The sequence below is a fragment of the Lissotriton vulgaris genome, chromosome 2_2 (genome assembly GCF_964263255.1).
Source record: "Lissotriton vulgaris chromosome 2_2, aLisVul1.2, whole genome shotgun sequence".
NCBI lineage: Eukaryota > Metazoa > Chordata > Amphibia > Caudata > Salamandridae > Lissotriton > Lissotriton vulgaris.
Window position 1 is genome coordinate 32287089 of NC_141688.1, and position 26678 is coordinate 32313766.

At 43.6% G+C, this 26678-nt stretch overlaps 1 protein-coding gene across 4 annotated transcripts in view; it reads left to right on the forward strand.

The window, feature by feature from the left end:
- PARP6 (poly(ADP-ribose) polymerase family member 6) overlaps window positions 1-26678 on the forward strand; it is a 332536-nt gene that overhangs the window by 291833 nt on the left and 14025 nt on the right. For all 4 annotated transcript variants that reach the window (XM_086959240.1, XM_086959241.1, XM_086959238.1 and 1 more), the window contains 2 exons: window positions 9668-9731; window positions 19027-19111. In XM_086959240.1, the coding sequence (XP_086815366.1) occupies window positions 9668-9731; window positions 19027-19111 (149 nt within the window). The remainder of the gene's footprint in view (window positions 1-9667; window positions 9732-19026; window positions 19112-26678) is intronic.

Sequence of the window (26678 nt, forward strand, 5' to 3'; positions counted from 1 at the left end):
TGGCTGGCTTCCTAAACGTAGGCCAGCCATTTGAAGAGAGGGGCGTCATCCCGTTCAAGCCCCGTCTTTTTGCGATTCGGGAGTGCGTTTTTTGCTTTCTTTCTCTCCTCTTCCCATTGGCTGGAATTTTACCTTCCAGCCAATGGGAAGAGGAGAGAAAGAAAAACATGCCCCCAGTCGCAAAATGGCGGCGCGTTTCTCCGAGGCATTCTTGCCTCGCCTCGGAGAAACATGGTCGTGTGGAGCGATCCTCTCTTGTTTTAGGACTATGAAAGAGTTTGCAATCCTGCTACTACGAAGACGAACTTGCTATCACAGCCAATTTTAATCTCAAAAATTGCATTTCTTCCCTGTTTATCTCTATGCCTTCCTTCTTCTAGCTGCTACTTACCCTAGGCTTCTTTTTACTCCCGCACCAAGTGCCAACTGACTGGTAATGCACCGCATAGACTGGTTGTCATTCAGTCAGCATGCAGCACTTTGCGCACAGACTACGTCACTGTTGTTAATACCAGCCAATGAAATGTGCAGCGTGCTGGGGACGTCATCACCTGCGTGCAGTGCCGCTCTGAGCACAGGGCTGTGGCGGCAGGTTGGTTACTGTTCGACGTGCGTCCCGCGCGCCTGTGCAGCAGCCCTATCGATTACAACCTGACAGTTGTGGTGTGCGCAAACAGGCTGACACCTTCCTGCAAGCGGCTCTGCGTTGGAGCCGTCGCACCCCTTCCTGCTCTCTCAGGTGCTGAGCTCTTGTTCGGCGCCTGCTGCTGTTGTCTTTTGAAATGTTATTTGTGCGCCTCTGAGCCCTGAAGGCTTCACTTACTGTCCAAAGCACATGGGGGTACAGGAGCAAAAGCAGCTCCGTCTCCTCTCCAGGTGGAGGAGGGGCCCCGTGATCTAGCTGCAGACACCGAGACACAGGGCAATGCAGACAGTCAGACACATTAGTGTAAGCTGGCTGTATACAGCCACACAACACTCTTATCTGGGCGCATACAGTCAGACAGCACCGAGATCCGGCTGTAGGCAGATATAGGACCATGACTAGCTGTAGACAGACAGCACTATGAACTAGCCATCGACAGCCAAACATAGGGTTGTGATCAGGCTGCGGACAGCCAGACACAGTACAGTGATCTAACCCCGGACAGCTAGACACAACACTGTAATTAGGCTGCAGATAGTCAGACACAACGCCGTGCTCAGGCTGCGGACAGTCAGGGAGAGCACTGTGAACAGAGCGAGGACAGCCATACACAGTGCAGTGATCCTTGCAAACAGCCAGACACAGCACTGTGATCAGGCTGCGGAAGCAAGACAGCGCAGTGATCTAGCCATGGCCAGCCAGACAGCACTGTGAAGAGGCTGCAGAAAGCCAGATAGCATCGCAATCAGGCTGCACACAACCAGACACAGCACTGTGATCAGGCTCCAGACAGCACCATGATCAGGCTGCAGTCATCCAGACACAGTGCAGTGATCAATCTGCAGACAGCCAGACACTGTGCGTGATAAGGCTGCGGACAACCATTCACAGTGCACTGATCTAGCTTGCAGATTGATAAAGTATATATACATGAAAAGCAAAACGATATATTTGTTTAAATCTCTGTAAATGTGCAGGAGTTTGAAATTGCGAACAGTCAATTAAGTTGATATTCTTAGCTTAGTTTGTGGATACAGTAAACCGTCTAGAATGGGCGAACTATGGCCTCAATTGAAGCATTGGTATGAACCGACGGATCTATGTTGATACAACGCATGTTATTACAACGCATGCTTTTACAACGCATTTTTTACAACGCAAAAACTTTTACAACGCATGTATTTACAACGAATGTTTTTACAACGCAGGTACCTTTACAACGCATACCATTACAACGTAAGTATTGGTAAATATATATTAATTTTATAATCGTAAATTAATTTAAAAAAATATAATTTAATGTAATTTAATTTAAATTTAATTTTAATTTATTTTTACCCTGTACCCCTGTACCCCCAAAACCCAAAACTGACCCTGAACCCCAAAAATACCCCTTTACTCAAAAACTAAAAACTGACCCTGAACCCCAAAAATACCCCTTTACCCAAAAACTAAAAACTGACCCTGAACTCCAAAAATACCACTTTACCCAAAAACTAAAAACTGACCCTGAACCCCAAAAATACCCCTTTACCCAAAAACTAAAAACTGACCCTGAACCCCAAAAATACCCCTTTACCCAAACACTAAAAACTGACCCTGAACCCCAAAAATACCCCTTTACCCAAAAACTAAAAACTGACCCTGAACCCCAAAAATACCCCTTTACCCAAAAATTAAAAACTGACCCTGAACCCTAAAAATACCCCTTTACCCAAAAACTAAAAACTGACCCTGAACCCCAAAAATACCCCTTTACCCAAAAACTAAAAACTGACCCTGAACCCTAAAAATACCCCTTTACCCAAAAACTAAAAACTGACCCTGAACCCCAAAAATACCCCTTTACCCAAAAACTAAAAACTGACCCTGAACCCCAAAAATACCCCTTTACCCAAAAACCCAAAACTGACCCTGAACCCTAAAAATACCCCTTTACCCCAAACATATAACATTTAAAATATAATTATATATTTACCAATACTTACGTTGTAATGGTATGCGTTGTAAAGGTACCTGCGTTGTAAAAACATTCGTTGTAAATACATGCGTTGTAAAAGTTTTTGCGATGTAAAAGTTGCGTTGTAATGGTATGTCGTTGTAAAAGTTGCGTTGTAAGTGATGTTTCCCGAACCGACAGCATAGATTAGGAGAATAAACAATAGTGATATTGTTGCATCTATCATAATTGAAGCCAAATGTAGGAAAGCTACAGTCTTCCATTTAACAGTTTCGTTTTTATATTTGTTTTGTTTGTGAATGAAGCATTTCATAATTTCATTTCATAATTTGTGCATATATTTGAGGGCCACTTCTGTCTTTATTTCTAGGTATTGTTTTATGGTTCAAATTGTAGAAATAGCTTAGGCTGTGGTTTTAGGTTTCCAATAGTGATTCACGGAGAGGCCCACAGAAGTCGCAAGATTAAGAGCTGCAGGGCTAAAGCATCTGCTACTGTGATCTGTGTTTGACTTTATGGTTATAGGTTCCAATCCCAGTGGCTCCACTTGGTCTTTCATCTTCCGTGGGCAATAAAATGAGTATCATGGAGTTTGGCATTAATATGCAGTTGTGATTCTGCTCCAAGGTACTTTTCTAGGTGAACATGCACTCCGTGTGTGGGTGAAAGCGAAGGCCCCTTAGAAGGTTTTGGCTGGGGCATAGTCCCATAGAACAAGCTATAGATGCTATGCATTGAGAGGGGAGAGCAGCTCAGGGGGGCATGGTCTGGGGGCTCTAAGGGGAGGGAGCAAGCACCATGATGTACGACTGTACGGAAACCTGAGGCCATAGGACCAGTTGGAGGATCTATTGATGGTGAGTGGAGGGCATCTAATGTTTATACAATGATGGCAACTCTATGGAAGGGGTGGCATGACCATGGTGCTCTGGCCTAGGCAATTAAAACAGTTGTAGTGGTTTCCCATTGCAATGAGGCAAGCCGGTGTGGGGGGCAGTGGTACCACTACCACCACAAGGAAGGTGCATATGTGGCACTGTAAAGAGCTGGCCATGGTGAGGAAGGAGTGTTGAGTGAAACATATTCAGAAGGATAAAGGGTTCCAGGTGGTTGAGAAGAAGCGAGATGCCAAGGAAAGAACTTAGAGCTTCTTGAGAACTGTTGATCTTCAAAGGGCGGGATTAGTTGGCCACAGTTGGGGCGTACACTTTTATTGAGGCTGTTTGCTTCAATGAGAGATACGGTTTTGGGCATGAAGAATAAAGAACTTGTTTCAAGTGTAATGAGCTGCAGCAGCGTCACTTCTGATAATGCCCCATTACGTGGCCCAATGTGATCCTAATTCTGCATTTTAGCAAATTGTACATGTGAACTGAACTGTTCACACTCTCCTTGCCTAACATACTTGAAGCAAACTTAATTCTCAGCAATGGATTAGGCTCTGTGAAACATTATCAACCTTGTGTCTAAAACAGACTGACTGAAAATTGAAAATCTTAGCGTTACTATGGCGACTTATGATGCATTGATATGCGTATTAACTTCTGAAGTCTTCTTACATTCATCGATTTGTCTGAAACATGTGTGTGTGTGTGGCTCTGTGTGTGTGTGTGTGGCTGTGTGTGTGTGTGTGGCTCTGTGTTTGTGGCTCTGTGTGTGTGTGGCTCTGTGTGTGTTTGTGTGTGTGTGGCTCTGTGTGTGTGTGTGTGTGTGTGTGTGGCTATGTGTGTGTGTGTGGCTCTGTGTGTGTGGCTGTGTGTGTGTGTGGCTTTGTGTGTGTTGCTCTGTGTTTGTGTAGCACTGCGTGTGTGTGTGTGTGGTGCTCTGTGTGTGTGGCTCTGTGTGTGTGGCTATGTGTGGGTAGCTTTTTTTGTAGGTGGCTCTATGTGTGGGTGGCACTGTTTGTGTGAGGGTGGCTCTCTGTGTGTGTAGGTGGCTCTGTGGGTGGCTTTGTGTGTGTGTGTGTGGGTGGCTCTATGTGAATGACTGTGGGTGGCTCTGTGTGGGTAGTTCTGTATGTGTGTGTGTGTGGCTTTGTGTGTGTGGCTCTGTGTGTGGGTGCAAATGCAATAGGTCTCGCATTTGCGAGCGATTAAGCTATTGGCATTGTAAATGACAATGCCATTTATTTATATGTTTTACAAAGAAAAACATAAATAAAAATAATGTCATGAGCAATGCCAATAGCTCTAACTTTAACAATGCCCTGACCATTGCATTGTAAATGCTTGTTGGTAGTGGGGACGGGTGTGTGTGAAGAAAGGACAGATGACAAAAATGACTGATGAGTCTTTTTCCACTGCTCCAAGTGTTGAGATTGGACCCATAAGTAAGAATATGGGTGAGGGGAACGTGTGGAAACAAAAGAAGGTCTTGAAGTTACCGGGATGTTTGTTTGAAATAAGAGGGGAGTTAGGGAATATGTGATGATTAAGAGCTCCAGCCTAGAGTGCAGAGAGCACAGGTGTAGATGGTGGAGCATCTTGTGAATTAAGTTGGGACCTGTCCTGAACTGGTCCAGCGGTTGTTTAATGCATCGTTTATGTTTATCTATAAATAATATGTCATCATTCATTGGGACACTATTGTTAATAAGAATTTTTAAACTGTTGTGGTTATGTAAACGTTTATGATCATTTCCATGAACTCTTTGACTTTTTGTTATGTTCTGTTTAGTTTACGTAGGGAGAAGTGTGGTATCTCGATCCTCAGAATAACATTACCTGGCATTGTCTTATGAAAAAGACTTCTGTGCTGGGAGAGTTCCACACCGACAATTGGGTGCAAGGCTCTCTTCCTGGTTGGATGCATCTAGAAATAAACCCAACCTAGAGCCACCTGTTTTGCAGTTGTTCTTTTCAGTTGTACTTCGCATTTGACAATGAGGACTCTGGGTAGCTTCCATACTGAATTTCTAAAACTTTGTAGCATCGTTTTTTCCCTCTTTCCCGGATATTTTGAGCTCTTGTGAAATGCCTAACATTGTTTCAGTACCTATTAAAATTATTTTTATGCTTTGCAATGGCAGTGCATACATTTTACATTGGTATCTCCTTTGATCGAACACATGTTTTTCGTATTTGCTTCAGTTCTTAGCAGAATAACTTATCTCTCAGCATTACTGATCCCCCATCCAGGATGTGACTCCTTGCATCATCGCTAATCCTATAATTCCTGTTGTTGCTTATCATCAGCACTCCATAAAAATCACTACATTCTTGACCAATTTCATTTTGCAACCCGAAAAGTGCTAAAATAACCATCCCTGATTACAGCATGGGAGGATAATCACGCCACAACTCACTAGCTTTGCTCACCTACAATATAGCTATACCAAAGGGGATGAGGGACGGTGCGCTTGAGCAAATTAAACACTCACCCCCAGTCAACTGCTCTGGATTTAATCAATCATCATTCTTTAGCTCTCTTCACCACCCCATTTCAGACATGGCCATATGCAAATCAATCTGATCCTGTGCCTCATGGGAACATTCCAGACCAAACTGCCAAGCCATGTCTTCTCTGAACCGGAAACACGCATCCTTGGACCGGTTTCTGGCTAATCAGCCATGGGTCCCTTGCTCACTTTGCCACTGGATTCAAGCTAGCCTGGCTGATGACGGCTGATTAGCCAGAAACCGGTCCCAGGATGCTTGTTTCCGGTCCTGGGAAGACATGGCTTGGCAGTCCGGACTGGACTATTCCCATGAAGCACAGGGTCAGACTGATTTGCATATGGCCATGTCTGAACTAGGGTGGCGGAGTGAGCTAAAGAATGATGATGGATTAAACCCAGATCAGTTGACTGGGGGTGCGTGCTTGCAATGTTCAACACTCCTTCCATCATCCCCTTTGGTTTTGCTTTGTTCGCCCTAAGTTGGCAGGGTATGCCCAGACGTGGGTCCCTTGCTCACTTTGTCACTGGATTCAAGCTAGCCTGACTGATGACGGCTGATTAGCCAGAAACTGGTCCCAGGATGCTTGTTTCCGGTCCAGGGAAGATATGGCTTGGCAGTTCAGGCTGGACTGTTCCCATGAGGCACAGTATCAGACTGATTTGCATATGGCCATGTCTGAACTGGGGTGGTGAAGTGAGCTAAAGAAGGATGATGGATCAATAACCAGGTATTTTAATTCTTGAGATTTAGAGATAAGAGGCTAATGCCCAGGGTAGTGATAGTATTCATTTTTAAATTTTTTGTAATGCCAAAGATGGCATTAAAGGCTGTCAGGTTGTCAGATATTGTTGTATGCAGAGAAGATGGCCAGTGAATGGTTGGAAGGGTGGCAGGACACCAGGTATCATTTCGTGTACGGAAAGGGGACAGAGGCTGAGGGAGATGCAGATATCTTGTGCATGGCTCTCCCATGACTCCTTTACCCTTGCACTGCTGATCCTAACTAGGGGGAGAGGATTTGAGGTTATATTTGTATATGGGCAGCTTTGAATAAACAGTGATATTTTTCCCCATGAGGTCCTGAGGGTAATTATAGATAACCCAAGCTAAGCACCTCGTTGTCTAATAGATGTGATCCAATTGCCCTTGGTGAGAAACATCTCTGTTATTCACAGTTATTCATCTATACTTATATGTGTATTTAATGTACTTTAATGTACTTTTCTTCCTTGAACGAACCACTTTGAGGCTTCCTACTTATCCTGATTTCTTTGTGCCAGGAATTGTATCAGTATTTTTCGTTTGGTTTAATAAACCTTGCAGGAGCCTCGTTTATCCACTGTTCCTCTCCATGTCCGGCGTATATTTTTAGTGCAATTGTAGTCCAGTGTACTCAGCATTATCGTCTTTTCATATCAAAACCTCAACCCATCGCTCCACAATCTATGAAACAAATATTTGACATTGGTTTTATAAGGCAAACAGAATAGTTACTTGTTTCTATCCTCAAGAATAAGATTGATGTGCCAGTTCTCTTAGGAAATAGAACTCTAGAAAGGTCTGAGGGGCTACCACATCTAAAAATGTAACCTGTCAACATTGTCTATACTTCGGCTCTTTAGAAAAAGCGTCTCAATCTGCAAGCTATTTGTTTTTTTCCCTCAAAACTGGGGAGTGGAGCCTGCTGGAACAGGATAAATGAGTGTAAAGTAACTATGAATGATTTTTCACACATAAGCAGTGGTTTCCACCATCAGGGCGGCAATCTTAGTTTGAAAATTAGTGAAAAAATATGAAGATCTTTGAATGTGAAATAAATTGTAAATTAACCTAGAACTAAAACTAAAGGGTAGAGGATGTAGCCTTACGGCTAGAGCGGTTGACGTCGAAGCTGGGGAACCGAGTTCGAGTCTCTGCAAAGACGCTCAATATCCTGTGATTCTGGGCAAATCACTTAATTTCCCCGTACCTAACAAAAATAAATGTGTCCTCATTTAACAAAACTGGTGCTATGTATATCGAGTACTCTGATACCCGATATCTTCGGGTCTAGTTCGTGCTATATAAAACTCTAAAACATTAACAGTTCAAACTGAATATTTACTAAATAATTACATGAATAAAATATTCATTTAATTGTTATGTGTTAATATTTGCACTGTTTTAAAAAAAATCCCCTTCCACACTATATTGTTTATAGAGTTTTTTTAATGTAATTATTATTTAGTACATGTTGTTAAAATTTATTTATTTAAGTTTACTTACGTTTTAAAACTTGTATTCAATTCTTTTTAAGCAAAAATCTAAATATAAAATTACGTGATACATTTTTTTATTGAATATAACTTTTTACTGAAAATCTGTTTATTGTATTTTAATCAAGCAATGCAATTACTGGCAGTAAGATTGCAAGAAACAGCAAATCTGTTGTATACATTCACACTAATATGCCACAGACATGATGTGTGCAAAAAGGTCAACAAGCTAATAAAATAGAGGAGCAAGAAGACAATAGTAGAAGAGATTACCTGAGGGGGTGTAGGAGGACACAATGGTGTGTATTCAGCAGAGGGAATGTGTAGATCCCCTATTTCTGGGTTACCTGTCTAGCAATCAAGGAAATCCTCCAGAGAGAATCTTGTGAGGGTAAGCAAGTGGGGGCGGAAATGCGATGGAACTTTGTCCAGTAACACCCTAAGTTGGAAGCCAAAAGGCCAACGGGCCCAACTGTGCAGAAAAAAACAGGGCGTAAAACCTAATAAACAATTCTCCAGCTGTACAGGGAAGAAAGAGCACTGTCATAAGCTAAAAACAAGAGTTGTGGGGGAGAGAGAGGAGAGAAATGCAGGAGAGGGCCAGGGTCACTCCCAACATGCAGTACCAAATGACCGGGTTGAATATAACTTTTAACATCTTCAAATATATATCTGCATATTGAAAGTAAAATTTGAAATTCATTATTTTATTTAACATTATGTCCTATGGGGTGATCTTTTAGTCCCTGCCTCCGATATTTTCTAGAGGAGCCTGTTGCAATTCGTATGAGTGGCCAAGTTTGTTACTGGACTTGCTCCAAGTCTGAGCTGGAGTATAATTTCTGACTGCAAACTCGTAATCAGGCTCTTACTCTTTTGTGGTTGTGGATGGGTGTCTGTTCCTTCCCATTTTCCAGCCACTCCCTCAGGTCCCTACCAGTTTTACTACTAAAATATATACCTGCACGTGCAGAGATCTCTGCACATGCTACGGAAATCTTTGCACAGAAAAGATAGACAAGGCAGAGATCTCCACATGTAGGTTTGGATAGCATTTTGTAGTATGTGAGCAGTACTGTTGCAGTACTACTAAACGTATTACAAAGTGCAGTTTGTGAATACACCCCTGAATGAGCTCATGTTTTTTTAGGCATTCTCTTCACCACTCTGCTGTTTTTGTGAGAAACAACAAATTAGGGAGGTATAGGTTTAGAGGATGGACAGTTGCGGAAGATATCTATGCTGGAGAACAGATGTATCAGGTAAGTAACCTTTCTTTACTCTCTGCTGCGAAGTTTAAAAGGCTCTTCTGTGTATCCAACTATATTCCCATAGTTGGATGTCATATGGTGTTCTGCATTCTTAGATATTTGTTGTGAGGTTTAAATTTGACCTCTCTTTTTTACAGAGTCGTTCAATCCAGTCCAGATTCCTACAGAGTCGAAACTTAAACTGTATAGCACTTTGTGAAGGTAAGAATGTGTCATCTTCACGCCAACCATAAATACTGCAGATAGTGTTGTGCCTATCTGTAAGTCATGGAAATCCAGTCTAATTGTAAGTAGAGTCTTACCTGTTTGTGCTTTGGCGTAATAGTGTTCATGCGTCACTCCCAGAAAATGATTAGATTGATTTTAAAAGAAGTTGACTGCAGGGCAAGAATTAGCTTCATGGATTACATTTGCCGTTCCCTGACCAATCAAGTGTACTCGGTGGTTGGCACCTGCCTGGGCATAATGCAACAGCTGTGGAAACTGGCCCCCTTGCTCTCGCCTACTACTCTACAGATGATTGTATCGGCCACAATCGTGTCCAGGTCGGACTATGGCAATGCCCTTTATATTGGCCTTCCTGAGAAACTAATCAGCAAGCTGCAGGTGATCATGAACGATGCAGCTAGGCTGATTTTTAGGCTTCCCAAAAGGGCTCATGCCACCCCCTTGCTGCTTAAGCTGCATTGGCTCCCAGTTATATCAAGAAGCGTCTGATGAAATTCGCACCAGGACGCACTCTGCGCTCATCCATGGTGGGCCTTCTGGCCCCCTCACAAGCAAAAATGGCATTGAGAGGTGGCAGAGCCTTCTCTGTCTTAATTCCCCAGATTTGGAATGAATTACCGGAGAACCTCTGTAAGGAACCCACCCTTCTCCCTTTCAGGAAGTGTCTTAAGACTTATTTATTTAGGGAAGCCCTGGCTATAGTCTAGCATATTGGTATGGTGCTTTTCTGGGATGGTAGAAGCTACCTGAGCTTTCTGTATAAGAGCTAAGAGACCTGCAGGCTATTACGCCCTATATAAGCTACAATTAACATAACATAACATAACATTGCTGATAAAACGATCATCTTGTATGAAAATGTAGTCTTCAGTGGCGGAGGTGTGATATCCATATTGGAATTGGAGCTGAAGCCTTGTGACTTGTAAGTCCCTTTTCCGTGGTCTGAACCCAGCCGTATATATTGTGACACTTGAGCAAGATTAATGCTAGTAAGTAAACTTGTCCCCAAAGCTAGTTCAGTCTGACTGAACACTCTGACCCTGCCATGCGGCTGCGTCTACAGTTTCATCCTCCACCCAAGAGTCACTTGCTGCCGATTGGTTGGTGATGTGAAATTAACTTCAGCCACAATCTGGTGTGGTATGCTGATTTTTCATCACTAAGATTCACCAGTAGCTTCTTCACATTCTCCCCAACTAATGGTAGATCAGTGGTGGTAAAGGCAGTGTTTTGTAATGGCAGGTTAGTGAAGAAGGTAGAGCCAAGGCCTTCAGCAGAATGTCAGTGTACAGTTTCCCTGCTTGCTTCCAGCCTGTGCTGCCATGACAGAGCAGGTTCCAGTGTGATTTGTGAATAGCAGCTATTCTGTTCTTCTTCTACTTCGATTAGCCTGATGAGGGCTCTGCTAGTGTTACCTTGCATCAGGTGAAGCCTGACTGAGTGACTGACAAAGCAATGTCAAGCACCCAGAGCCTTTGTCATGGGTGTGAGAAGTTGGCCTGGTATATGATGCTCACTAGTTCTAGTGATCACCTTGTACCATGCCAAGCAACCCTTATGATGATTGGTTGTAAGTCAACCTTATAGACCAGCTATCCTAGTGGTAGCGTGGACAAAGCAGTCTTAGGCTAAACTCTGAAAGGCATGTGAAGCAAGCTGTTTTACCATATACAACCCCTTGAATACCAAATGAAAGGACACCACACAGATATATATTGAAAATATATATATATATTTATTAACTACAAATATCCCTTATACTCTTTATGAGCACAGAAGCACGAGCGTTAAAACAAAACACAGTTAAAATATACAAAAGTTGCACAGTATGGATGAGGGCGGGTGGCCACTCAAATCATATATTAAGAAAGTGGTATAAGAGATACCAATCGAAAAGGAAGTAGGCCTAGGGCCTTGGGAATCGCTGGAGCTGATCGGGACTAGCAGTGACTAAGTCGGGAAAGGCCCGCGGGACTCGGGTGCAGTGTTTAAAGTGCACGCATTCACCAATGCATTGTCTATGGTGCGTAAAAGTTACAAAGTTAGTGTTTTAGGAACCTTCCGAGTGACCTATAAGGATGAAACTTTAGACACAGACACTAGAGGTGTATACCAGTGTGGGAACACCGGCGTTGCTGAGTTACCTCACCCACAGGAAGCGGGTGCACAGGTGCGAAGTAGTGTCGGGTTTCGTCACGCAGGTCGATGGTGCTTGGAGCTGAAGATGCTGCAGGCGGCTCGATGTGAAGAGTTCCGGTGGATCCAAGGGTGGATCTGAAGTGGTGAAGACCTGAAAGCAGAGGGGACAATGTTCAAAGTCACTAGCCAGTGACTACCATGGAACCAGATTAGAACCAGGCGATGCCGGGTGCAAACAGGTGATGAGGTGCAGCTTCTCTCAGCAGCCACGTGGACACAAAGAGGTGGAGGACGTCCAGGAGTCGATCACGAGCTGTCCCACGAAGGCTCTAGCTGATGGCGGTGTCGGCAACTTGATCGGAGCAAACAGGCCTTGGCAAATGCAAGCCACGCAGGAAGTGAAAAAGGCTTATCACTCCAACCAGCAAGGTCAGAGCGGGTGTTCCCTTTTACATGAGCGAGGGCAAGTCTGGAGCAACCAGACCCGCAGTGTAGATTGTAGGTTTCGTTGCCAAGATGGCCGCTGACCACGTGGCAAGTGGCCGGGATGGCGCGTCGAGTGGCACGATGCAAAAGGGCCCCACGCAGATCGTGGAGATGCTTGGGGGGCTGTTCTTCGGTGCAAGGGCTGCTCGGTCGTGGGGCTTCTCAATCCCCAAAGCACAGCATCGAGGGTGCCTCAGGTGCTGCGCAGTCAGCTTTTCGGGGGTCTTCCGAGATGTCCGGTCCCACGTCTCTCGGTGCCTCCACGGGTCCCTTCTTTGCAAGGACTGTGGATCGGGCGGTGAGAAGTCTGAGAGTCTGGGTCTCGTCAAGCTCTGGGCTCGGGCTTCGGCGGGAGGCGGCGGCAAAGCAGACGTCGAGTTGCTGGATGGTGCCTGTGTTCACAGGGAGGCCACTTCTAGGCCACAAGGGAGATGCTCTTCAGTCTTCTGTGCAGCAGAATGTCGAAGTCCGGCGTCTTCTTAGTTTTAAGTTGATTTTAGGATGATCTGAGGTGCTATGGCACTGCTCCCACTCTTATTCCCAATCAGAGGGGTGGATCACCTGCTAGGTCCCTCCTCTGGGTGGGACCAGGAAGGGGGGCGGTTACACCCCCTTTACTTTGTCCAGCTCCTCGCCAGGCCTGGGGCTGGAAAGTCCCAGAACCGGTTTGGACTGGCTTATGCACGGGTCACCTTGTGTGCCCCGGGCATGTCTGATTCTATTCAGCCCTGTCCTACCCAATGCACAAAATCCTGTCTGGGGTGGTGCTCGCACCTCCCAAGGCAGGAAACCCTTTGTCCAAGCCTCCCTCGCTGGTAGGACTCCCAGCAGCAGGAGGTCAGACTTGTGTCTGTGGTGGCAACATCCATTTTGTGATGCTGAAGCTCTGGTTAACTTTAACCGGGGTTAAGGCTATGTACATGTGGTGTCCCTCTAGAAGGGTGGAATGCTATCTCCGTCGACAGAACTGTCGAGGGGATAGTATTCCAAATCGTATGACACCTTACTCGACATGTTTTGATAAAGCCAAACCAAAGTTAGCATATAACCGCGAGGATTAAAATGCACTTAAGAGTATATGGTATGGCAGTATCCCGGAACAGCTATGGGAGTTGTTCCCGACAGCTGCAGACAGGCTCAGCTCATGCTAGAGCACCATCTCACATGAAACCACGCACTCTGCCCCCAGGATTGCAGGGGCCTACCATAGGAATGGCTTATAGGTTAACATGTGTCCAGTTAAGGTTAGATATCGGGATACTATATCCAAGCAAGAGGTTATTATACCAACTTACCCCAGCTGAGTGATCAGCCAGTTGTGTCAAAATATGGAGGCCAGGCCAGGGGTGGCACAATACATGCTGCAGCCCCTGGTAGGCCTTGGCTACACCTATGCCCTGGGTACCTATGGTACACTGTTACAGGGGCCTATAAGGTGAATCAGTTCCAATTCAAAATGCACCTAGAGTACATTGGCAGTAATTTAGAGAGAGAACAGCAGGCTGTGGGTCTGATTAGCAGGCCCACAGCCACATTAAGTCATAAACCAGTGAAGCAAAAAGCAAAAATTTGGGGTGACCATAGGATAGCAGACCCTACTCTCCTCCAATGGGGAAATACTAATTTCCTCTATTCACCCCCAATCACTGCTATAGACACAAACCAATGTAGGCTTCCCTGGATTTGGTCTACAGAGTACAGCAGCTGAGGTTGTGCTCTTGCTCTTGATAGCAAGCTTCTCCTGTTTAGTCCAATTTCATTAAAGTATCTAGAACAATGCATGAGGCAAGGCATAGGAATGGGACAGAGGTGTGTCTGTATTCTGATGCTTCATGGAAAAGGTATCGATTAGCACCAAATGCAGTTTGGTTAATGAATGGGAAATTGACTTCATGAATTAGTTATCGTACTTTGATATATCGCACATAACATTAAAAGAATTGTAATATTTGCGTATGTCCAATTCCTTGATGAAACTCTCAATACAGAGTAGGATGCATCAGCTGAATTTCCTCCACCTTCAGTGTAGCTTTGTGGAGGACATTCAGCAGCTGGATTCTCTACTGTATATAAAGTTACTGTGGAAACGAGAATATTCAGTCCCCTCCTTATTCACTATACATTTGCATATTGCCCCATTTAAAGTATTACAGTCTTGTTGAGAAGGGATTGTAATCGTCCAATCCAAAGTATGGAGAAACTGCCTACAAGTGCCAGCACTGTCCTGTTAAAAGAATGACATCCTGGAGTAGGTGCCTTGCTGAAAAGTGCTGGCATTGCCCCAGAAAACATACAGCAGTATGACTCAAGCATCTGATACTAACCTTTACTAGCCCTTTACTTAAAAGTGATGGCACCCTTCCATCAAAAGTAGCCTAGCACTGCTGAAATGGGTTGCCCTGCATTGTCACATTGAACGTATACCAGCCCTGCTGATAAGTGCTGATATGATTAAAGGCAGTTTCTCAACTTTGCTGGTACTGTTCATTCAGGGGTACTGCAGGGCTCCAAAGTGCTGATGCTGTTCATTAAAAGTATATCATCAGTGATGCTTCTGTCTTTTCTGGAGTATAGCATCTCTGCTAAGCAAAGCTGGTTCTATCCTATTAACCATTTAGCATCCCTGCTAGAAGTGATTTTTGCTTTACTAATAGAAATACACCAGCCTTTATGAGAAGTACTCGTAGTCCCATTAAGGGTTATTTTGTGGAGATTTATCAGGCAGCAGAATGGCCCAAGGCCACCATATAATTTATACTAAGGAATCAAATTAAATTAGGGTATTATTGGATAACCAGTTATGTTTCACTCCTTTCCCTGAAGTGGAGATGCTTCTCAGTGGAACACAATGGGAATGAATTTCTAAAGGAAAAGGAATGTGAGGAGCCCTAGGTGTTTTCTTCGGTTATAACTGCATAAAAGCCAATAGGGGAGCTGACACTGGAAAGCCTGTGAGTCCTCATGTTCAATATTGGGCACCTTTTATTATTTTACTTTGAAGAAAATATTATGGACTGCGGGCTTTCTCTCCTAGTATCGCATTCTTTGGCAACCCCCACCTAAATGCCCCAAAATGTCAAGAACGACCAGCCTTCTGTCTCAACACTGTCAGTCATGACAGAAGCGAAGTCCTGGGCTTGAATGTAGAAGTGCTAGAGAGGGCAGAGAGAAATAGTTTACATCAACTCTTAAGTGCAGGGACATCACACATGCCTGGGCCTCTTAGTTAGGTTTGGGGGGTTACACCTTTATAAGCACCTGGTTTAAAAGTCTGAGAATAGTCTGAACCTCATTGGCTTTAATGATGAAGTTGTTATTGCAGTCAGACATGCACCCACATATGTACTGTTGAACAAACTTTGCTCATTTGGTTTTCTTTCATTTTGTCTGATGCTTGACTACAGGGTTACCTTAGATTTAATGGGACACTCAAATAGGCAAATATAGTAATTGATAACTCTCACTATTCTCTGCCATCCACTCTGTCTCTTGACATCTTCATCCACCTCCTATATATTTTCTAACCTCCTTGGATGTGGAAACGAAAGCCATGCCAGCTACACTGTGGTGATTGGTAAGATTTTGGCAGATTCGATGATGTATTGCCTATTTTCCCCCCTCCTGGTAAAGTCTGCAGATATGGGTGAAAATCTACTTAACTGTCTGAATCCTGATCTCACTCCTATTGTAAAACTTTACAGTTATTTATAGCTGTGTTTTTTCGAGATTAAACTGCCTACCCAGTATGGTATACAATTCCCTCAGTCGTGTTTGGTAACATGTATTTGGAATTCTAAACCTTTGCTTATTTCAAAGTTCTGATCTCTCTGGTATCAGTGTTCAATGGAAAGCCATGCCCGGTTAGATTATTGGACCACTTTCTACCAAAGGCTGCCCAAGATATTGATTGCTTATTTACATGTTTACCATAAATCTAATCATAGACTTATGATGGATACTGTAAGAACATTGTACCTGTTGTGGGCGGGGCCATGGTTTAGTTTAGAATTTCTGCATATTTATTATACTTCACTAAGGCACAGAATATTGCAAGCATCAGGTTCAAATTCTATTCCAGTTTCCTGGTGCCTGTGCCGTTGGACTTTAAAGTAAGGGAGGGCGGAGCTGTCATAGTGCTTCAACGCATATCTCCACGACATTTGAAAAAACTCTGTGGAACTCAGTTCCCTCCCACTCCTAAATTCTTTAAAATTATAAATGAAGGCACTTACCTGCGTGCCTGCCGCCTTCCCTGCCTGGCCGCTCTTCTTCCTGCTCCTTGCGTTTTCATCATTGAAAAAAACACTATGTTGTATGTCTTGCACGTGCGCACTCACATGATGTACAACGTAGTGTGTTTTTTCAATGAAGAAGGACGCAAGAGGAGCAGGAAGGAGAGCTGCCAGGCAGGGGAGGCGCCGACACGCAGGTAATTGCCTTCTTTTATCATTTTGAAAGAATTTGGGTGGGGGGAGGGAGGAGGGAGCGACTAACTCCGCTATGCCACGGAGGCAGAGTTTTGCCTACCTCCGCGTTCGCAACAGAGCATGGAGTAGGCAAATCTCTGCAAACTCCGCTGGCCGAGCAGAGTTACCCGCCCAGGGTTACTTTATAGCGATAAACTAGGCCTCTGAAAATGTTTGAAGATGGCCTAAGCTTCAAGACGGAATTACGGGCCATATTTATCAAGCCTTTTTCCTGTTTGCAAATGGGCAGATTCTCAGAATCGGCCCGTTTGCGAATTGGAAAAAGCCTTTTGGGATGTATCATCCCAAAAGGCCATCGCAAAATAGAGAATTGCAAAATTTGCGATTCTCTATTTTGCGAATGCAATTAAGGAATTGCAAATTGCGATTCCTTAAATGCAATTCTGGAAGCACCAGAAATTTGCTATTTGGCCTTAAGGAATTGCAAATTACCACCAACTTCAAGTTGGTGGTAATTTGCGGTTTTCTTTAAAAAAGCGCTTTTTAGATTTTTTAAAAAGGCCCTTAGGGCATGTATGTGCACAAAATGTGCCCACATGCATATTTCAGGGGTGCAACAGGGTCTCCTTTTGGCACCCTTGCAACCTTGAAATTGCATTCCCAATTTGCGATTCTCTAATTGGTAATCGCAAATTGAGAATGTCTTCCCATTCATTCCTATGGGCCTCCTAGCCCATCGGAATGAATAGGAAGGTATTCCTTATTTGCAAATCTCAGTTTGCGATTCGCAAATAAGGAATATGTGGGATCCGCAAAATTTTTAGCAAATCCTACACACATTGCCTTTTGCGATTCTCTAATTGTGATTCGCTAAACATCGCAATTTGAGAATCGCAAAACTCTTTTTTGATACATATGGCCCTACAAGTTTACCTTGCCTGTCGTCGAAAATCAGAACCTCCCTAGTACTATTTAACCAATAGGTTTTTGTATGCGAGACTTACAGCCTGACTACAATGACGGTTTTACCGACCATCTGACCCCCCACATGTGGTCCGGTTCTGACCGCTGAGGCCGGGAAAGTTCCCCCCACCATATTACGATGCACCCGCTGCTGCCGTGGTGGTCTCATCTATGGCGGTGCACATACCCCCAAATATGTTGCTGCAAGTGCATACAAAATCACAGGGAACATGCGATTTGTACACATATGCATGACATGTGGGGATATGCCTTGTGCACTATGTACCCCATTACTGGAGTATGGTAATCTGTGCACAGTCCATGCAATGGGGATACCTGCCACCTACAGACTAACCTGCATTAAGGCACCCACAGGGTCTCAGTCTTTGGAGTTTAGCTGCAGTGGTGTAGGAGGGACCTGGAGAAAGGGATCCACCCCAGAGACTGTCAGGGAGAATCTGATTGGGTGAGTATGCACCCCAAATCCATAGTTTCTGATGACTCAAGGCAGGCGATAGGACAGCCACGGTCGGGTCTATGGAAACACGCAGCATAATCCGGATGGAGGTTGGAGAGCTCTGTACTGCTCTATGGATGCTTTTTTTCACCGACCCCCATCTCAGCAGTTGGAGAAATGCTGTTGAAGTTGGCAGTCTTTCAGCGGTTAGTCAGACTTCAGGAGGTATGCAACATCATCTGGCGGTCAACAGACCGCTTCCAACGAGACAGTGGCTGTGGTAACGTGTCCGACAGGACCGCGGAAGCTGGACCGACCGGAATCGTAATCAGGCTCATAGTTTGGAGGTCTTCAGCCGGCACGCCATCCAAAGGAAAAAATATAAGCAGTGTCATGTACAGATAGAGGATCAAACACCTTCATTGTATGTGTATTGTTGAATGTCTAACACCAAAATTGTTTCTGTATGTTTGTCGGGTGATATATTCTAATAATACATTTGCATTTAGCAATAGAGTGTTATTTTAACTCGTTTCTGCAGGCAGGCTTGTAAGAGAGAGTTACATGTTAAGCAATATGAGAAATTGTTTCATACTGTTGGGCCACAGCACGCGCAATCAAATTATTGTCTTATCTTAGCCTCTTTTGATGTATTTGATCAATGTAATGCCGTTGATTTTTTTATGAAACCCCTAGGGTTCTTTGATGTCAGAGATCACATTAAGGCTTGTCTCACTCACCTATTGTTTGTTTTGTGTTGGGTTTTAGACCATTTTATGCTGTTTTTCCTTTGCAGTTATAACTTCAAAGGATCTTCAGAAGCATGGGAATATTTGGGTGTGTCCAGTATCCGACCATGTCTGCACACGCTTCTTCTTCGTGTGAGTATTGAGGAAAAATATTAATACCATAGAACCTGCAGAACCATAAAAGATATTCTGTAAAATCCTCACTGCAAAAGTAAGAAGACCACAAGAACATGGCTAGTGCAATAATGGTCCCTGTATGAAAGCATTTCTAGTGCATACATCTTCCCACAGATTCTTAACCTCAGAAATATTCTAAAGTGTACAGCTGGATTTGGAAATGTTTGCAGTATCCCAGAGTTGGAGACATGGTTCCTAAACTGCTTCTTACCACGGACTTCCAGTAGTGATGTATAGACATGCATGAAGTGCAACCCCACCCCCTGACATGACTTCCTCCTTTCGTACGTCACAGACATTTGAGTTCAGAGCTTCCCATGGCTCTGTTCTTTATTCAGATTTTTTAAATTATGCTCTGCTACTGTGAGCCATGCTGTTTTCTAAGACTTCCAGTTTTAATCACTGTAGCCTGTGCAACCATCAGAATGCTTGTCTTGGTTGTTACCAAAAATGAAAGTGCACTAACGCACTGTACTCTCTTGGCTTGTGCCGTCATTTTTCCCACGGTTTAGAGGGAGAATACTAGCAACCATTTTGGGTGAGTGTGCCAGTAGTACTAGCGCTTGGTGGAATAAAAACACACGGCTGCACAGCCATGCCAGGGGTGTGGAAATTAATAAAATATCTACTTGTCCATGGGGCAGGTTGCATCATAAATCATAAATCTACTTGTCCTGTAACATAATCCACTTGTCCCTTTGGTGCCATGTAGTGAGGCGAAAAATTATGGCAGCAATCTCGTTATATAAGAGCTCTGATATAGCCTCTCTGATCATGCCAGGGCTCATACCATTGTAGTGTATCAATACTTGCAATCCCCTTATGTTGCCAGGTTCCCACAGATCTACATACTGGGGCTGAAGGTAGTGGGAAGCAATAGTTCCAGGGTTGGAATGCCCTTTTGAGTTAGTGCAAACCTACTAACTTGCATGTTTTAAGGGTTTTCAACAACTCTTCTCTAATCTTTTCCAATACTGAGAAATGTTGGAAATTTACTCCAGACATAAACCTTCTTCCAGAGTTGGGAAAACACTAGTTGGAGGGAAAGTGAACTTACAAACACTCAGATTTTTGCATGAGCAAATCTACACATGCAAATTTGCTCATGCTAAAATGCAGTTCACAATTATTTTCTAGGAGTACTATTTCTTGTCCTACTTCTGTAAATTCTTGGGAATTCACGAAAGCTGTGTAGCTGCACTTAATGCAAGGATATATACCATGGGTGCACTTTCGATACTTTCTCTAATAATTGGCCCCCTAATTTGGTCTTGCGTTGACCATGACCTTTTGCATTTATTAAAATTCTCTCTCTGTATCAGCTGGCTTCACTGTAAATGACAGCATTCTGCTCTTTCACAAGGAGCATATAGGCACACAAAGTAGTTTTGTTCAGTGCCAGTAACTACTGTGGCAGTGTGAACTTATTGAGACCAAAAACTATTTTTGCTTTTGCCAATGTTTGCTATAATGGTGAGAGCCCAGCAGCACCCACACCAATAAGGTTTTACAAAAACCATGCCAAAACAATTCTTACATTGACAAAACTTAAAAGCTGACCACCAATTTCAGACCTACTGGTTTTGCCACTGCTTGTTTATTTTTTTTTCCCATAATCTTATTGAAACCGGTTACACAGATTTTCTATTATGAATATTTTTGGGAAATACAGCATGCAGCAGCACGTTACTAAATGAGGCTGAAAAGAAATGTATCTGAAATTTTACACTTGTTTAGCAAAATGTTTTTTTCTACTTTAATTATTTTATGAACATGTTATTTTGAAAGCTAAGAATCATCATTTTTGCTTTCAAGCTTCAGCAAATATTTGCATCAAATCAGAGCATTCTGGGAGCATTATATATAGCCTCATATTGCTAAACTTTTGGCCTCCTCCAGTGACCTCCTCGACACTGCGACTGCATTCGCGTTAGTCACATTGTGGGTCAGTTGATGGTAGTGTTCTGTCACCTGCGTGATGCTGATCTGGATTGCCTGCGGACTGCACCCCATCTTCCTCTCCCTCTTCTCCTTGGCCTTCCCCGACCCCGTTATTACTTGCTGGTTGTCTGTGGGGCTCGCGTTGACCTCTGCACTTGGTCCTGGTGCATCCATGGTGATACACACTTTAAAATTGTTTTCGGTGTGTTCTTTTTATAGCTTTTATAGTACATTTTCCCTAATGACACGTGGGATTTGCAGGCCTGTCGCTGGTTTTTGCTGCATTTTGTATCGCGATTGGCCTCATCGCAACTTTTTTTACGTTTGTGTTACGCACCTTTGCGGCGTGGCTTTGGCTTTATCGCGGACATTTGACGCGTTGTTGTGGGCCTATCGCATGGTACCTCTGTGTTGTGAATACTTAGTTGACACAGCATTATTTTCATGCGATAGACTGCGATATGAAGAGTTGAGTTAAGCTAATGATTATCACACGTTCTTGAGAATATTCCCCATTGTGCCTACAATCTTTTGTCTGATTAGCCCATGCATCAAGCCGGGCTATGCTGGAAGAGGAAGATATTTCTCATAATTGTGGAAATCAAAAGATCTTAGTTTCTTCCTTCCCTGATGTTATACATTTTTCAGTATCTCTGGTAAGATAGTTAAATGTTAGGCAGTGGGCAGTTGCCAACCATCTCATCGTTCAAGAGGTCTCCTCAACAAAGATCTTTTTTCACAAATTTTCCTAGTGGCATACTTTCTGAACCAGTAAGCACATTTATTCCAGAACGTTATGTTTTTCTCCGTGGGAGCAAATTAGATGTATTTCCCATCCTTTTTATTCTTTGAAGTTAGAGGGCACATGTAGAGCTGTCCTAAAGTGGGGTTGACGTGTTACACCACTTGCTATTTATACTCTAGAGTACTTTTATTGAACCAGCTCTGGAGTCAAAAGAGGCAGAGGTTTGAAATATTCCATGTGGCACCTGGGTTTTTGCATGAAAAAGGCAATGTTCCACATGAAATATTTTTAAGATTTAATTAATACACTTTTAAATCCCTGTGCAATAATTGTCAATTAATGGAACCTAAACCTGTGTTGGTGTGCAATCATCCATCCCTATTTTATTCTGCAAATAGTTTACACCAAATAATTTTCAGGAACACAAATTTTTATGCGTTTCTATGATGGCAGAAGCAACAAAATAGTGTAAAGGCGCGATTTGTGCAGTGAACAGCAGGGTAAAGTGTATGTAAATACACAACTAACAATCAATAAAAATGCTTTTCTGAAGCGACCAACAGTGTGAATATTTCGTTCATAAGTTGTAAGATACACTAACTGTTGGCCTTATAGAGTCAGCATTTCGACCCAATGTGTCTAAATTGTACAGGATCATCTTAAGGACATATTCAAAAACTGGCCATCAATCTGAAAGGCAAACCACACCTGACTGGGAATTAATTCCAACGTAGAAACTGTGGAGCACAATGTCCTGTATCCAGAGAGGTGAAATAGTATGTTGAAAGCCAATTGAGTATGCTAAAGTTGGCCTGAAAAAGGGACCAAATCGACAATGTAGACCAAGTATGGAAAGGGCCAGCCCATTAAAATCTCTATTCATCACAATAAAAGGTGACTTTGCAGCTTACAACGCGTGCAAGCAAATTTGTGTGTATGTTGAGTCTAGATATCGATCATTTTTTAGGAATTTTGTGCCTTTGACAAGACACACAAAGGATTTAGAGGGGCAGCCAAGTATACTGGTCCTTGTAAAAAATAGTAAAAATGGAAACCAGAATTTGTATCATATTTAGAACTGTTGTAAATACAATGTTTCAGAGGTACAACGTAGAATGAAACAAGTATATGGACGAGTTGTGTGTAAAAATAGAAAGTGAAACACATCCTGTGATCATCTCCTTTAAATAATCAATGTGAGTAATGAGAACATGATCACAGGAAAAAATACATTTTGTAAAAGATTATGAATAGGGAGGCCACTAAGTTATTCAATAAACAGAAAGAGGCACAGCAATGCAGTCAGATTGACTGAGCAAGCGTACTTGCCACAGTACACTCAGCAGACAAGCTTCTGCCAAAACTTGCACCAGGAAAGATAGCCCGGATAAATAATGGGACATCCAAAATGGTGACTTAGTTAGACAAGAGGAACCAAAAGGCCTGAGTCAAAAAGTAATTCATACAGAGGCACTCTAAAAATATAAACATTATATAAATGCAAAACGAAATTTGTAATGACTAAGATGCTGGATTTTAGAATATTATCAAAAAGCTGTTATAAGGAATCTCTGATGATAGGTACAGAAAAGTAACTATGAGTCCTGGTTGCCTAACAAGTGTTGGGCTAAAGGAGAAAGCAAATAAATGTCAGTAGTAGGCCCTTTCAGGAAAGGAGAGGATAAATACCAAGATGAAGTGGTTTAGAGGAAAGGGCAAGATTATGAGGCCAAATAGAAAAAATGTACAGGGCCACAGAAATAGAGTGATCAAGAATCTGGAAGGAGTGCACTAAATGTCCCATTATCAATAATGGGGGACGCAATTAACAAAATGCAAAATGCATCTCATGTATGACTATTACAATACTGCAAATTTTAAGAACAAAACTATAAATGTACATACAGTGAGTTTTCCTAGATACAGTTACAGTTGCTGTACTAGGAAAAAACATTAAGGGAATTAGACATCAGAATTGAATTAGAAGCAGAAAATCTAATAGTTCGTTACAGAGGGGCAATGTGTGAACAGTAGCAAGTTCAAGGACACAGCTGAGAAGCCTCGCCCGCCATTAAAGATCACTAGGGCTAGCCATTCAAAATGTTTGTTGAGTTCAATGTTCAATGTTGACAGTGTCCAAGTAGAATATCCATTGGTGCTCCCTGAAAAGAAGGATGTCAAAGATGGTGCCACCTGTTGATGGGGGTTTTGTTTCTTTATTTATTGTCTGTTTGAAATCTGGGGCGTTGTGATAAAATATGAACTAAAGGAGTAAACTCAACATTACATCTTATCCTACTCGTGTGTTGAAAAATCCCATGCCTGACATTCTGAGTGGTGTGGCCTACACACATTTTTTTGTTTAAATTTGTTTATTGGGATATTTACATTACTTAGTGCACATTAACATTTTTACATCACTATGTTGAATTGACACATAACTGCGATTAGAAACAGAATGATTGTACGATATAGCTTACACACGTTTCCTGCATTCCAGTCCTACAAATGAGAAAGAGTATCAATAGGATTCACGGCAACTGTGTGTTGATTCATATTTCTACAAGGATCCCATCTGTTGGTCTGGACCTATTGGTAGTAGTGTCTTATGCCCTGATTGGGGCCGTTTTCGATGTATATGCAGCTATATTCCACTCTCATGTTTTCCTTCCCTATGGTTGTACCTGTATGTATTCCCATCTAACTATCATCGGTGTCTAAACTGCCGACATGATGTGGCTAAGTGCCAACTATGGGGGTAAAGAAAAACTAGGGGAAGCATAGAGGAGCTATCAGTTCTTGCATCTGTGTTATCGCTAATGGGGACGATGTCATAGTCTGTGTACTGTTTAGCGGTTCGTAAATGCAATGGTGCGTATGCGATGGGAAGAGTTAAAGCCCACTTGGAAGGAACCTTTGTGTGAAGTGGGACAACTCCTGGCATAACTTCAGCGTGACCTTGGGTCTAGTGGGCCCTGATGTTGAATTTCTACTACAGCTGCAGCAGGGGACTGGGTGGGGTCTGGGATTCGTGGGCTACCTGTCCTTCCGTCGGGGTTGTTTCGTGTGTGAATGCGTACAGCAATGTATGCCCATTCTAAGGAAATGGGGTGTTTATGAATGCCCTTCACTTCCTCGTCTCTCAAAACCTCTTCCTCCGCTTTGCCCCACTTTTTCACCGTGCCTATCCACGCTGCTTCCGGCGGTCCCGTTGGGACACGCCAGTACATAGCTATTCCTTTTTTTGTTAAGAGAACGCCAAGAGATAAGACACTGTTCTGCACTTTCTCGGTCTTCTGCCTGCGGAAGATCCCAAGTGCACATGCTTCCCATGTGGTCGTGGTCCTAGTGTTAGTTGTCGCCCTGAGCGTCGTGTGAACGTGTTCCCAGTAGCCTTGGATGTTAGGGCAATCCCAAAACATGTGCTTAAAGTCCGCCTCAGGTGTTTGACAATGGGGGCATGCAAAGTGTGTGTCTGGATAAAAACATTGGAGTTGGTGTGGTGTGAGGTATGCTCTGTGAAGGACGTTAAATTGGATGTTCCTAAAGCGTGCATTTCTGAAAACCTTTTTGAGATATTCTAGGGCAGTGTCCCATTCCTTATCATTAAAAACTCTTCCCACTTCTGTTTCCCATGTCTGACGCAGTGTCTGTATCTGGGGTAGAATCAACTCTCGGATGGCCTTGTATAGCCACGTAACCAGGTGTCTGCCCGCTCCCATGTGTAAGATAGTGTGTATCACTGGGTGCGTTGGAGGTTCCCCTTCATTGGGGTCCCAGTAGCGCGGGCTACTGTCTACGAGTTGCCTATGCATTATAAACTGTCCTGGTGGGAGTTCGTATTGGTCCGCTAACTGGTCGTATGTCCGAAGTTGTCCCTCCTCAAACAGAGATTCCATCTCTGTGATTGCGAGATTAGTACAAATCTGAAGGGTGCCTGCCGTATAGTATTTCTCCTCTCTGGGGAAACCCACCAGGGGGAGTAGGGGTGAATACAGGGGTTTACCTTTGGACATGCGATGGATTCTTATCATGCATGTGCGAGCAATGGAGAACTGGAGGGGTCGGGTGCGCATGGGTTTGGTGCCAGGTAGCAGCATCCTATGAATAGCAGGGAGTGGTATTCGGCCCTCCTCGGTGGTGGTCTCTCAGGTATGCTGATCTGCTGTCCAGTGTGACAATCACTGCAGTTGGGCTGCCAAAAAGTAGGACTCAAAAGACGGTGCTCCCAAAAAAACCCCGGTCCGTGGGTAAATAGAATGTAGCCAGTGCCACCCTATGTCGGCCCCCTCCCCAGATCAGTTTGGTAAGCAGAGTATCCAACTCCTTAAAGAAAGGGCACAGAGGTATCACTGGGAGGTTAGCGAAGTGGTATAGGAGTCTAGGGACCATAATCATTTTTGCCATAGCTACCCGCCCGATGGGGGCTAGGGGCAATGTTTTCCAGAACCCCACTGCTGAACCTATCCCCGCCAATGCCCTACGGTGATTTCCTTCATATAGGTCCTCTGGAGAGTGGTACAGTCTCACCCCAAGATATCTGGGTGCCTCAGTGCTCCTTGCGAGCGTTTGAGTGCCCACTTGGACGGCAAATGGGGCTAAGCGAGCACTCAGCCGGTACAAAGTGGATTTCTCCCAATTAACTTTAAGGCCAGAGACCTTCGCAAATTCCTGCAGGGTCACCCAGATAGGTGTTAGGACCTGAGTGACATCTCGGGCATATATGAGAAGATCATCAGCGTATAATGATACACAATGCACCGTGCCTGCTAGCGGAATGCCCCAGGTTCCACCCTCCTGTCGCAGGCGGATCGTCAGTGGTTCCACTGCCAGAGC